Raw genomic sequence first — 14,636 nt, forward strand, 5'->3', positions numbered from 1 at the left:
CAGGAAGGTGAGGTATTGTTATGCATTTACGCCATGCTCAGAAGGCATTCAGTGGTGGCAGCCATGAACAGCATCTGGACCTCACCCAGGACACTTCAGCATATTTCTAAGGAACAAAGGTGCTTCCTGGGACTGCCCTGGACTCCCATAACCCTTGCTCCACCATTAGCACAAAAGAGAAACTTTTTAGTGGTATACCTCTAGAGAGATGGCTGTGCCAGGGCTTGCATGCACGGCAAAGCTGTCCTAAGGGCACATCCATGGCCTTCCACTGAGCCGCCTGACAGGAGCAGCCATGGCGGGCAGTGCCCTCTGCCACGGTGAGGTGAAAGGGTGGGAAAAGGTGCCATGTCCCGCTCTGAGGTGAGGGCAGAGCCACCGGGGAGAGTGACAGGGAGCAGGGTGGGCAGCACTCAAGGCAGAGCATTTTCCCTAAGCACCGCCAGACCCCCTACTTCATGGCTGTCACAGCTCGGAGGTGAAGCAGCAGGACAGGGCTGAGACCCTGTCAACAGCTGTGAGAGGGCAGGTTCAGCCCTCCCGCTCTGGAATCGTGTCTCTGAACAGAGGTTGTAGTGACAGGAAGCATAAAAAGTAACGAAGACACCTCTGAGGAGGCTGTGGAGCACCCAGCCAAGAAGGGAAGAAACTCAGCCCTCTCTGCTGACACCCAGCTGTGGCCTCAGCCCTCTTTCCTGATACGAAAGCCTATGCAGCCTTGCAGCTACACACAGCCAGTCAGTGGAACATGACCACTCGCGCTGAGAAGAGGATTTACTTCAATTGTTTACTTCCCATGTCATGGGGAAGACTAACTAAAGCATAAACCAGTTAACTGGAGAAAACAATCCCCTTTCCCTGCAACCATTTACTATTATCATTGCAGAGCTTGCAACTGCCACCAGAGAAAGCCAGGCCACCTCAGTCTACCCATCTCCGCAGGCGCAGCACAAAGAAAAGGCCCTTCCTCGACCAGAAACCACTACTCAGATGCATTTGGCAAGGGGCTCTGCTTGAGAGGGACCATTTCTACCCAAGCAACAGTTCCAACAAATTAATCAACAGCAGGATGACCTCAAGGGCCATTCTACTGCTACAGCAGCCTTTTCACATAGGGTTTTGCTGGTCCTCTTGTAAGCTGCTCCTACTCTGGAAAGCTTGTCAAACTCCCAGTCACCATCATGTCGGAGGAAGATGTTGATGTGCTTCATGGAAATAATCCAAGCACTTGGGGCTTGCAGCTGTTAGTGAAGGCATTGAGTTTTCTGTGACCAAGGGCTTGTGGCAACTACTGAAGGAATTTGTCTTCTCCACCTGGCTTACCTCAGGGAATCAGCTACAGTTGCAACACAACCTTGGCCTTTGCTTGAGAGAGATCACTAAGTCAAATAATGTGGCTTAGCAAGGACTGAAGAAAACTTCCACTAAAGTCTGTCTCATTCTTCAGCCATGCTAATTCAACACCAGATCCCAATCCTGCTCTTATTAAAGACATCCCAATTCATGAGGCCACATAGGCAGTGACATGCTTTACAGGCTGAATTTAGGACTACAGTCCAGGCATGCATTTATTCTAGCTGCAATAGATACAAACCATATTCTAAGAAACAGACCAATTAAGCTGTAAAAAAATTCTCATTCTCTCACTACCCAGACATGCCTCAGGCCTTATGACTAAGATGAAATGTACTTTTCCTTCCAACATTATGTTCTTCTAATAGAATTGTTAGACAAATTCAGCAAATATTCAGTTGCTAAACATATGAGGAGAGCTTGCATTACTACTGGGGAAAAAAAAGCACCAAACACCAAACCACAGAGCCCCAGGCCAAGCTTTTCTAGGACTAGAGAATTTTGGCACCAAATATACAACCCTATAAAAGAGCTCACATTACAAGAAATCATTTGACCTAAAACTCAGGCCACTATAAAACAGTGTCCCATATTAGGTACCCAATATGTGTATTCAGACGTGGAAAATTTGGGCTGTTCTTTAGTTGTGATCCAAGCCTTTCCCCCTCTGCAGAGAAACAGGTCTGCAAGGGTTAGGGAACATGCTGCCAGCATAGCTGTAAGACAGGATTTTTTCAAGCACTGGCAGCCAGCGTTAACAGCAGCTCAGCTCCTGCAGTGAAGGGGCACTTTATGGTGCCAGACCCCAACGAGACTGCATAAAGCAGGAGAAGGGGAGAGCACTGCCAAAGCCTGACTGGCAATAATGTTAATAAGGGCCAATAAGCCCTCAGAGTGCTTCCAAGCATTAAGCATTAGCTCTTGGAGACAGCAAGCTTCTATGAGATCCCAGACAAGGGGAGTTCAAGTGAAAAGTAGAGGTAGGCACAAAACTCAAGGAGCTTGGCAGCAGCTGAATCCTCTGATCAGAAACAGGCTATTATTGTTACTGTCAGCTGACAGGCAAACTAAGGGTAACGGCAAGGCTCAGAAGGCAATTCCTGAAAGGGAGAGATGCAGAGGGATTTTTCCCATTACATTCAAAAGCTCCTTACAGACATTCATTGAAGACTCCATCCCTCACAAACACCTCACCCCATCACTGATTTTACTTGCTAGTGGTTTTCTGACAGCACAAAAAATACACCCTAATTCTGAATGTCATGAGCCTTTCCATCCTCTCCTGCTCAGCTCAGAATATAATTGAAAGCACAACATGAGTTCCAGTCTTCCCCTGCTTTGCCCCTTTGCTATTTCTCTGGTATTTTAGGCATGGCAGCTCTAAAAGGATTCTTAATACTTTTGCTCACAACAATAAGCCAAGCAGCTTACTCCAGTGAATCCTTCAGCTGTAGGTTTCAAATAAGCATTGCCAGGAAAAATCTGCCATGTATCAGCACACATCCTAAACTACTCAATCCCATTAATAATCTGCCTTATGCTTTCAGGAAAATAACAAGAAGCCTGGATGAAGGTTTTTTGTTTTGTTTTTAAATCTAAATTCACTTTAAGGTGTACAAATTATGATAGCATTTTTGTGACTTGTCCAACTCTTTCAGTGGACCTTTTGGATTTTTCAGGTTATGTGGGTGAAAATGGGGAGAAGTCATAAACTGCTTTTGCCCTTTCTGAGCAGGACTGCCGTGTCACTTACCCCAAGCCTGCCAGCAAATGAAATACTCAGAAAAGGCATTAGAATCAGCCCCTGTGCCAGGATGATGCGCAGGCACAGGATCACACCAGCTCAGAAGCTGCTGATTAAACCATAACTTCTTGTAAATTTGCAGCATCAGTGCCTGGCACAAGAGGTGGAACAGGCAGGCCACCTTTCTGTTAGCCTCAATCCTGCAGCAATAGAAACAAGGAAATAATGAAGCTAGTAGAACTAAGGAAATGGAAACTAGTTTGTCAGACCACGCTGAGTAGGACAGAAGGCTCTCTAAAACCTCATTAGCAGTAAATTAGGTCTCAGAAGAGATACTAATACTTCTAGAAGGAAGGGTGCCTGAAACATCACCTGAGCAACAGCAACTCTGCAACCATATTCTCCTGCAGAATAGAAAGTGCTACCCTAGTACTCTAAGAAATAAAGGATCCCTCTGCCTTGCTCAGGAAGACAAAGACAGAGCCTGAAACAAGAGGGCTTCCAAGGAGAGGTTTCCAAAGCATGCCAAGGATGACAGCTCAGCACCCAGTCTGGGAGGATTTAGTTCTTTCTCACTGACTCTCATAGTGCTGCAAGCAAGTTACAGGAGAGAAATAGGAGAATACTCTGTTCTTTTTCTTAGCTGGAAAAGAAAAAAGTAGTGTTAAGTCAGGGACAAAGGAACCAAAAAGTTTAAAGAGTAACAAACTGCTCTATGCAGAGTTTCACCAGTTTCAATTCAAAATCCATTGGCTGACTAGTACAGCAGCATTGCCAGATCAACTGTTTCTCCCTTCAGTGTATTATCACCCAAGTTATTTCAGGACAAGCTAGTAGATGACCTTCCGGGGACTATAATCTGAAGCAGTGCCCTTTTCTGGCAACATGATGTATGAATTGCAGGACAGTGATACAATCAACTTGCTTGCCAAGTGTCTCTTTAAACCACCACCTTGCTTAATGAGGCCACTTAATCTCCAGGAGTGCTCTTTGCCTCTACAGCTCAGAGCAGGACAGCTTCACCTTCTTCAAAGGGTAAGTGGGCATGAGCCTGTTGCCAATGTGAAAGAAGCTGCTGATGGAAAGAATAGATATGAGAGCAGACAAGGATCACAAAAGGGAATTCAGAGTTTTATTTCCAAAAAAGAGCAATGTAGTGTTGAAACAGAAATCAAGTTCAATTAGTTTCCCTCTGATTTGAACGGCTACAAAAATAGATTCTACCCAAATCCATAAAGCCAGTTAACAGTACCATAACAAACAACAACCAAAATTACTCATTCAGATACCACATACAGCAGTCACAGGAATCTAGCATATATTATTTTTTTTTAAAAGTAAATTTCTAAAATATTTCCATTAAAACTGAAATACCCATACGATTTTAAAAAATTGTACAAAAAATAATTTTAAACCAGTCAGAGGTAACAGTGTGCGTTTATTAAAATCCTGCACCAAGGCAGTAACATTTATAATTTAAAACCCAGCCCAGTAGAAAAGAGAAATGTGCAAACATTTAAAAGTTAGATGTACTCAGAGGCTTGTGGTGCATCAGACCTGGTGATCCACTTCTGTCCTAATGCAAGGCAGGCTCCAAGAGGAGATGTCTCTAACGAGGCACTAAAAGGGGAGGCAGAGGCAGGCATGCATATGCATGCAAGTTGCAGCTCGCTAGCCTGTGAGGCAGGGAGCAGTGGTGCCCTCTCCCCAGGGACGGTTTGCCCAATCAGTAGTGTTATGGCACTCAATCCAATGCGAGAAAGTCAGTGATGAATTCTGGTCAATCTGCTTTGGGATAAAAGAAGGTAAAAGCCATTTTAGAAAACAGAAGTTGAAAGCTAACGAGAGCTAATGAGTTGATATACTCAACAGATTATTGCTATGAGCTCTGGCTACCTCTCCAGCTTGCTTTATGGTAAGGTTAAGAGTCAGGCAGGAGCCTTCAAAGGATTTTTATTTCTTCCTTTAAAACTGATGCAGCATATTTACTCATGTGGCACAAGGTGCTGAACAGTGCTAGTACATCACACAGCCAGCAGATTCCCACCCTGAAAATTCAGACCAGAGTTCTGCACTATCACAAAGCATTTAAATAAGCTAAATTTTATAAACAAACTTCATTCTACTTTCTGCTTCCTTTGGCTACTTCACTGGGCCTGAAATATCCTTAGCCTCACCTACCTCCTCCGTTACTTAGTCCATGTCCTAATGGACTTCTTGCCAAATTTCTTTCTGCATAGCTCCTGCAATGACACAAGAAAATATTCATTATTGCAATGCGGTATCATCCCATCCACTCCCAGCTGCTGACAGAAGACCAGGATTAGGTAGTGTCCAGAGGAAGCGCGCAGAGCAGAGCGTATCAGGCAGTCAATTATCCTTACACACCAGCAGTTACCAATCCCACCAAGCTTCCTGCATCCGTTGCAAACAGTAGTCCTTTGTCTACACTTCCGTAGCCCCTGTCACGTGAACATCAGTATTCTAGGGAGACAAGATAAAGCCCCGCACCCATGGTGGTAGCTTAGCTCTATTGTATAGACAGAATGGGAGCAGAGATACTGAACACGTCCAAGTGACAGTGTCAAGCCAGGATTAAAACTCCAGAGTCCCATCCTCGACCAACTAAGCCCATGTGGCCTGCCCTTAGATCAGTATGGGTTGACACAAATAGAAACCTGTATGCGAATACTCAGAGTCCTGTTCCTTTGGGATGTGGGAATGTGATCTCTCCTGCTTTTCGGAGAGAAAGAGACAAAGCATTACTCATAAAAAACGTCAAGGGACAACATGTGAAAGAGCACCTGCCTCTCTCTTACTCTTTCCCTCCGATAGTTTGTGGGATACATACATGACCAGATTCCAGCATAAGGCTCCTTGCCATCACGTTGGGCATCCCCCTGCTTTCAGCTAGAAATGCCCTCCCTTGCCAGCCCCACCCATTAGGAATAGAAGTTGGTCGATACTCACCCTCTGCCCCCTTCAAGAGTACTCTGGATCTCCTTCAGGACTTCTGGAAAGCAGAGGGTTAAAGCAGTGAGCCAAACCAATGGAGATCTGCTTTCAGGCAGCAGCCTAGCCACATTCCACCTCCTCGGTGAACAGCCTTTAAAACCTGCTTCCCACAACACAGAGGTCAGACCTTATAATATCATTGCCTCTTCAACAGTACTAGGTTTTTACTGAACAGGCTGGCATAAAGGACTGAAGCAGTCACTTGCCAGAGGAAATGTTGCCAGTCCCAGTGTACCAGAGCCCCAAAGGAACAGTCTGTTCCAGCTGTCATTTTACACAAGTCCTGTTGGAAAGTAAAGATCCTTCTCTTATCACAGCAGCAAATGCAGCTATGTGGAACAACCCCTGCCTGAGGGCATGACTATCCGTCCAACTCCTCACTTCTACTGATTCATGAAAACCCAGTATTTCTACCAGTCTTGTGTAATTGCAGATCCCTTGGAACTGAGTACTGGAAACACAAAATTCCCAGCAGCTTTCTTCTTTTCCCACCCAGAAAGGCACCTGCCCTGTCAGTAGCAAGATTTCACCTCACTCACTTTCGTCATTGAGTAAGGCATGTTCCATCAGCCTCCCAGACTTCCTTTCTAAAAAAGAGTAGGAAAAAAGCTTTAACCTAACAATATTTTCCCCTTTTCATGAAATACGTGCAGTTTTGGAAACCCACAATAGAACTGGATTCCCCGACCCCCCCCGCTCCCCCGTTAAGTACCTTTTGACTATTGAATGCTTCACAACTAATCCTTAAAGCCTCTCACATACTGAATTGTATTTTCCAGCAATACTAGTTTGGCTAACAGAAGATCTCATCTGTAATTTCAGACCTTATCTTCCCACAGCCTCTTCCTTCCAGCACAAACTACGTTCTGTCCTTTCAAAGCAATCTTGCCACATGGAACTTACTTTGCTTCCCTCATGCCCCTCCTTACTTTCCCCTTTCTTAGGTAGATAATATCAACTGTAGCAATAGCAAAATATAGCATGCTACATTTAGTACAATTATTTTTTGCTTACCGTCTTCTCCATAGTCACCTGAACTCCTTCCTGATCCCCTAGAAAAGGAAAGGGGGCAGAAAACAAACACTGACTCTGAGGCATAGGGGTGCAGAGAATTCATGTATACTCTTGGCAGCTACAAGAAGCTCCAGTGCATGCTAACTAAATGGCTTGTTGAGCAAGAATGTAGGAAGGGCTTCATCACATGTTAGTGATGCAGAAGTCTGCAGGCACCAGAGAACATTTCTAAACTTTTGGAATAAAATTCCTATAGGATCTCCATGAGTGTCAGATCTACTTTATTTGCTGATGTTCCAAGAGGAAAGGAAGAACACCGGCTTTCCCTTCAGAGCAACAGTTCAGCCTCATCAGTAACACACAGCCCCTGAAGTATGCATGAGTCAGGTGTCAGTCAGACACATCATTAAGGAGCAAGTAAAGCAAGCCAGAGCTTACATTTTATGACTCTAGCTTAGGGATACTAATTGCAATACTTCACTACTTTGTCCCACCAACCGCACTGCAAGTAGGAAAACCATCAGGGAGAAGGTTACATTTCCTCATGCTAAACCATCTAGGAATGTTGTTAACAAAGACTTCAAAGTCTTTTTTTTTTTTTTTTCTTGAAAGATGACATTCCCTACAAAATACAAAACTTTGTTGGAAACAGTCGAGTAGATCTCACTACTCAGACACTGTCAGTGTGCAAGAGTTTTACAGACTTTACCTGGATTTTCTCACAGCATTCTCCACGCTAGACTTGTTGTGCACATGATTGTTGCTTGTAACTTCTGGCATGTCCACAACACACCGGGGCTCCACTAACCATTTGGTAGAAAGGGAAAACCTCTCAAACTCCGATGGTGAGATCAGATAGAAACCTACAGATTGGGAATTTATAAGCAATTCTCAAGTCCAAGAATACAGTTCCAGAACTAGAGGTGATCCGAAAGAGAACAGATCTAAGCATCCTCTATGTTTGGCAGAAAGGGTTTGCATTTCCTCCTGTCTAAACAAGGAAGAATCACTGAGGAAGATACTACCCCAGTTTCCCAAGGACCGGTTAGCCTAGAGACTGGGCAATTTAAGATTATGCCGAGAGATAACTGTATTGTCATTGCTGACACTTATGAAAAGCAGCATAGAAAGATGCAAAAACTGAACAACAAAGCAGCGATCCACCTTCAGCAGCCATAGGATGTTGGATCCCAGTTTTGCAATTTGAGTGTTGAGCCACAGGCATGTATAGGAAGCACAATGCAGGCACTTCCACAGTGCCTGCTGCTTAGAGAGCCATTCTCTTGACTCCAGACAAGAGGAGGGTGGCCAGATGGAAGCTACCTATAGGGCACATCCAACCTGTTATCTGAAAACTAGTGTATTCATTAACAGTAATGGAATAAACTCGCTTCTGCTGCTGCTAATTCACGTGTCAGCACCTGTTGGCAACTGGTACTGGCCAGAAACATGTAATGGACATATTTACATAATATTCACATATATACACAGCCAGTTCTAAACTAAGCCCTATAATCCTTTTTCCATTGTCTCAAACACACAATAGAGGTAGATGATTTGGGAGAAGCACACCTTACCTTGGCCATATTTGGTGAAGACACAGGATGCAATGCCGCTCACATCCTCTTTGCGGATGCAAGGGTAGCGGATCTGTAACTTGAGAAAGGGTAGTGAGATGATCTGAATGTCTCCCAGGTTAGTCAGGACAGCCAGGTCATTTTCGCTGTAATCGTCAGTCTTGCAGCTGCCAAAGTTAGCAACCATCACCTTTCGTACCCTACAGCCTTCCAGGGCTGTCAGCTTGAGCTTCAGTTTGGAGCTAACCTTGGGTAATGTGAATACCTGTCAATAGAAACAAAACAATGACATCTCTTTCCTGCACAATGGCAGGAGCCGCACCCCCAGGACATCTGCTGCTCCCTCCTTTAACAATGTTTTCATTAGCAGTGAATACACAGAGCTGTAATCTGAGTCAACCTGGCTCCCTGCTCATGGGACAAGAAGTAATCGGCCACAGTATTAGCGTCTGTTTCTGTTCTGACATCAAGCAGTTTTACCCTTCAGGCTGCAAACTGCATTACTCCCCTGGTTCTTTCAAAACCCCTCCATATTTGGCTACAAATTATTACAGAAAGAGAACAGGGTTTACACTGTGTGCTCTTCTGCATTAAAAAGCCAGGGCCAGCCTACAGCAAGCTACTTCAAGTCTTCTCTTTTATGCTAATTAGTTAGCGTGCAAAACAAGAAGTTTTTTAGTTGCTTCATAGAAATGCCTACCAATTCTTGCTTCCGTACCAACCACAGCAAAAGCTCTTTCCCAAAAGCAGAAGCAAACTTGTCCAAAGAGTATAATGTAATATAGGAATAAAATTTCTATGATCAGCATGTGCACCACTATGCTGAATACCCAATTTGTCAGCACACACCTGATTTATGAACTGCACCAAACAGAAACGCTGTCCCAAGTTTGTTATTCAGGTCCAGAAGAATAAGCACTCCCAAGAGTTATCCTTCCACTGAGCACTGCTCAGTGCTTTAGCAGATTTTATGCGCAGTTCATATGCACCTCCTGGGTGATACTTACCTTAAATTGCTCTTCAGACACCACCAACAGTTGATGGCTGCCTTGCATATCAGGACTCTTAGAAAGGTCATGTGCTACTTCTAGAGGTTCTGGGAGGGGAGTGCTGCGTCCATCCAAGACAAGTATACCCACAACAGGAGCCCTGTGCATCAGCTGAATCTCTTTGGCTAGACAATCGAGATAAGGAGGAAAATGAACAGAAAAACCAAACAGGAGTCTAGTCAGAGACACTCTGTTAGAACTTCACTCACATCCTCTCAGAGCTGGAGACCTATACAATGTGACTATAGAAACCCTGCCTAAAAAGATTTAGTAGTTGAAAGGGTATTTGGACTGAACAGGTTCATGTTAAACAGTAACTATTATTACATAAAGATAGCAGGTCCAGCTGTCAGAATAAGGTACATGTGCACTGAGGCTTGATGGTAAACTTCAATGACAGCTGACAAAAATTTAAATTTCTGAAGTCAGTAGGAAATGAGGCTAAGGCATGTCAAGCAGTGCCAGAGCTCACTTACTCTTCATCAGTTCAGTCGCTGCAGTGAGCATTGCTTAGCTCAGATACTGCTACATTTAGCTCCACTCTCACTGATAAACAGCAGTAATCGAGCTACCTTGCTCTTCTGTATGTAACTCTTGGCGATAGCTCAGATCCATTAGGACCTTGCTTTCACAAGGCATACTTACCCTGCTCTGCCCTGACAGGTTCATCCACCCTCCTCTCTGCTGGAGGAACACGTAAACAGAAGGCGTAGACTGTACCTCCATTGGTGCCTGCCCACAAGGACGGGCAGTGGCGGGAGCCTGGAGCAACAAGAAGGCTCATGAGCAAGGCACCATCTGTGAATATCCTTGGATAACTGCTTTCTACTAGTTATACACATCCTCCCTCTGTTTACATTCTAAATATCTTTATATTAGGGCAGACTTGCCAGGGAAACTACAGGTTCTTAGCACTTCTTTTCCCAACAAGTGTCCATCAGCAGCCCTGATAAAGGACATGGCATGTGAGTAAAGGGAACAGAGTGCTGCTTCCATCAGACACCACAATTGCTGCATCCAGTTTTCACGTATTTATATCACATATGAGCAGAGTAAACTTGTGCATGATATCAGTTTGGGCTCTAAAGCACAACCAGCCACCACCCTCACCAAAATTAAAAGACTCTGCTGGGAGCAGGGGTGAACTTTAGAGTAATGAGACAAGGAAAAGCTTATACTAAAAAGTCAGATGTCATTCCAGCACACTTGAAAACCACACATAAAGGCTGCATCCAAAGATGAACTACTACTTGCCTTGAATTAGCCAGCAGCCAGAATGGCTAAATAACAATTCTGCATGACAACATATGCTCTTGTTCTATATTAGTTTTTCAGCGTAGCACAAACTAGGACACAGGAGGTGCCGAATTTTCCTGGCACTAAATCCCAATACATTCCTTGGCAGGAGGAGGAAAAACCCATTTGGAAGAAAGGAGAGATGCTTTTTCTACTCACTGTCTCTCAAGAAGGTATCAGCAAAATATAAGGTGCGCACAAAGCCAGTGAAAGAGTCTTCTGCAGACCGGGCTTCAATCTTCCGCTGGACTGGAGCCAATTCCATTTCCTGCAATGCGTCTTGGTCAAATTTGGCATTTGCTTCTTGCACCTTCAAAGATGAGGAGACATTTTGTCAGTCAGGCAAAGACATAGTGGAGGGAGAGAGACAATAAGTGTGGCAGCAATAGAAAGGGAAAGCACCATCATACCAGTGAACAGGCATATTCTGCATCTTATGTTCAACTACAGACAGTACGTTTTCTCTAAAAATGTGACTACTTTATCTAACAGATAGCAGCATCAGAAGTTGCCATTTTTGCCCTTATACCAGTAGCTACTGATACCATAGCAGGACTGCAGACCGCCTCCTGCTCTAGGCAGTCTAATCAGGACTCTGCATGCTCCAAGCTGTAAACAGACAGGACCCCAAAAAGGTGGGCCCCTCACCTCTGAGGCATTTCCACTACCTCCTCGTCGCTTTCTACTGGACACCCGGCTTCTTCTGATCCGCCTGAATGATTGACGGAGGGACTTCTTCAAGGATTTCACCCGAGACAGTGGGCCTTCTAAGGCCAACTGGTCACTGGGGTGCAGTGTACACCTGAAAGAGGGAGACAGTAGGCACATGGTCACTTTCTGCTGGGTGGCAATCACTCCCAAGAGTCCAGCAGGACACACACAAATGTCAGAACATGCTTATATATTCTTGAAGATCTTCAGGGACAGAGTCCAATGAGGCACGGCTTTTTGCTACACTGACTGCTCTTGAGAAATTGCTTATCACGACTTGCTTTGTTAGCAATTCCAGGCCATCTTTAACAGAGGATTACCACAGACCTCCTGGAAAGAAGATACTTACTTGACAAAGACCAGTCGTTTCTGCTGGTGGTCAAAAAGCCCAAAACCGTGACTGGTACCAAAGGCCACAAGCTTCCATTCAGAGTGAAGGGCCAATGAGGTGACCACAGCTGGTGGTTGACATTGTACAAGGACAAACGGCTGAAAACCAGCTTCAAATCGAACAGGTCCCTCTCGAGTCTTTAGTTTCTCGTGACCTTTCCATCGATAGCCTTCCTGGTCCTGCAGAAGATCTGCTTCAGCATGGTCCACAACATGTTCTGCATCTTCGTCATTCAGTTCCATCACCAGTACCTGCAAGGAACAGGCCAAACTGTGCTACAGCTTTTACAATGCAAGCAGTCCTCCAAGCTGCAGGCCTTTTCAGCAGCTGCAAAACTATAGCATCTCTCAGGGATGATAAATAGCATTAGATAAAGTCTAAAATACAGATTAGAGAAAGCAGAGAACCATGAAACAACATTTTCAGCAACTGGATCGATTTACCACTATAGAAATGAGTATTTCCAATTTTAACACATCTCCAAGTTGCACTGTGACAATCTGCACTAAAAGCAAGGTTTATGATGACTGTTTATATTTCAATACCTGTCCTGCTGTACCAGCTACAGCCAAGTATCCGCTGTATTTACACAGGTAGATCTTCTGGATCCCAAGCCTAGGATCATCACTATAAGGGTCGAAGGTACCAACCTAGGCGAGAGAATACACAGTGGCTGGTCTTTGCAGATGCATTAACTTGGACAAGAATCAAAACTCCTCAGGTTTTCAGAAAGCTTCTACAAGCAATAGCTATCTTACCTTGCGAAGTGGAGGCCATTCGTCCTCACCCAGGGTGTTCATATTGTCATTGGGATCAGCATCTGTGAGAAATACTCTCACTGTGCTTAGCTTATAAAGGAGATGTAAGCAGACACCAGATGCATCCCAAAACCGCACAGTGCCATCTTCATGCCTGTACGGGGCAGGGTTACAGAAACACACATCATACAGGAGAAGAGCAAATCACCCAGATGAGGATGATAAAACAGAGGGAAAAACACACAACCAAAGATTAAACCACACTGTTCACAAAGCCCTGAGCTGTGGCAACTTAGAGCTTCAAGATGAAGGTTTTTGGGGGTATTTTGTTGGGGTTTTGTGGGGTGGGGTTTTTTTTGGGGGGTTGTTTTATTTTTTAATCTAGTTTGTTCTTGATGATCTGATACCAGTGTACAATTTAAGATTACTCCAAAAAGCACTGAAAAGGAAAGAAGCTTAGCATATAGAAGGAACAACTCATCCTGACAAAAATACTATTACTGGGAGGGATAAAAGGAGGAGGGGGGAGAAAGAAATCAAGCTTAAATCTTAGTTCTCCAGGTGAAAATTGGAAACATTCTTCCAACATAAGGGTAAGGACTTCTAACAACTTGGTGCATCAAGAACGAAGTCTGAAGAACAGCCCACAGAAATTCTTAAAAGTGCTTTGAAAAGAAAATGATACATTTTTATGGGATGAGACAGTCTCTTGCTAACTACTTCCACTGCTTAGGCTAGATCTGTTCGTGCTGATCAAAGCAGACAGGACTCCAAGCTAACCTCTTTTCTGAGATTCAGAACAGTGTAAGGTAGAGGGGAAAAAAAGCTTCAAAACCTGCAAGATTAAGCTCCACTTCTACATTGCTCCCTTTGAACCAGTCTGGATTACTGCCTGCACTTCTACACTGATGTTTGTGGGGGGAATGGTAACATGTCAGAACTACAAATAAGCCAATTTTATAGGTTATCTGTGGACATCACGACCTGTTTGCTCAGAAGTAGTAGAATCAGTTAGCTTTACAAAGCTAGAAGCCCAGCTTTGAGAAGTTGTGTTGTAAAGTTGCAGCCTTCTCCCTTCAAGATGAGCAGGCTTTAATCCCACGGGAAAGCCTCAGTTAATTCAAAAGGAAGAACAGAAACTGGAAAGGTCTCCTTGATTGTTATCAGTTAAGTACATACCCTGTCAGAAGCAAGTCCCTCTGTGGAGGATCTGGAGCTATGTTGCTGCCACCATCAATCGGCCATGGCTACAAATACATTAAGGGAAGACTGTGATTTCCTAGGCAGTGACAGTGTGAAGAGAACATGCAGTCAGCAGGAGAGTGAACTTCAGTGCAAGTGGCAGTGAAACAATCCATGTTGTTAGCTTTTGTTTGGATTAGATGTTCCTGTTCTGACACCAGCTGTGCTTTTTAGAAGATATTCTACACATTTCCTCAAGAAGCTGTGCCGAAAGCTTCGTGTTTCTAAACGAGAAGTTTGTTACCACTGACAGCTGGGAACACTCAAACTTTCCTGCTAGCTTGTCAAAGCCTGAAAAAAATATCACATTTTAATCCCCCAGTGTGAGTAACTCTGGTGGTGCTCTGGGAAAAAGCCTTTCTTGACCCTATTAAGAGGCAGGACAACGTCTGTTGGGACTCATCCCTCCACACAGAGTCAGCAGAACAGACCACCCACATTCTGAGCAATCATGCTGTTCTTAAATGCATGGGAACACATGTACAT

General features: G+C 44.3%; 1 protein-coding gene across 12 annotated transcripts in view; it reads right to left on the minus strand.

Moving 5' to 3' along the window:
- Window positions 1-4,207: 4,207 nt before the first annotated feature.
- Window positions 4,208-14,636, minus strand: part of LLGL2 (LLGL scribble cell polarity complex component 2) — a 33,855-nt gene continuing 23,426 nt past the window's right edge. For 2 of the 12 annotated variants that reach the window (XM_076354065.1, XM_076354055.1), the window contains exons 12-27: window positions 14,088-14,155; window positions 12,909-13,062; window positions 12,696-12,800; window positions 12,109-12,401; window positions 11,697-11,850; window positions 11,208-11,358; window positions 10,398-10,514; window positions 9,711-9,877; window positions 8,704-8,968; window positions 7,836-7,989; window positions 7,127-7,164; window positions 6,652-6,699; window positions 6,068-6,110; window positions 5,776-5,830; window positions 5,279-5,340; window positions 4,208-4,885 (exon numbers count right to left, since the gene is read on the minus strand). In XM_076354065.1, the coding sequence (XP_076210180.1) occupies window positions 5,287-5,340; window positions 5,776-5,830; window positions 6,068-6,110; window positions 6,652-6,699; window positions 7,127-7,164; window positions 7,836-7,989; window positions 8,704-8,968; window positions 9,711-9,877; window positions 10,398-10,514; window positions 11,208-11,358; window positions 11,697-11,850; window positions 12,109-12,401; window positions 12,696-12,800; window positions 12,909-13,062; window positions 14,088-14,155 (1,866 nt within the window). In that variant the 3' untranslated portion in view covers window positions 4,208-4,885; window positions 5,279-5,286. The other 10 variants (XM_076354063.1, XM_076354052.1, XM_076354053.1 and 7 more) reach the window with 9 other exon arrangements.

This window comes from Aptenodytes patagonicus, chromosome 16 (genome assembly GCF_965638725.1).
Source record: "Aptenodytes patagonicus chromosome 16, bAptPat1.pri.cur, whole genome shotgun sequence".
NCBI lineage: Eukaryota > Metazoa > Chordata > Aves > Sphenisciformes > Spheniscidae > Aptenodytes > Aptenodytes patagonicus.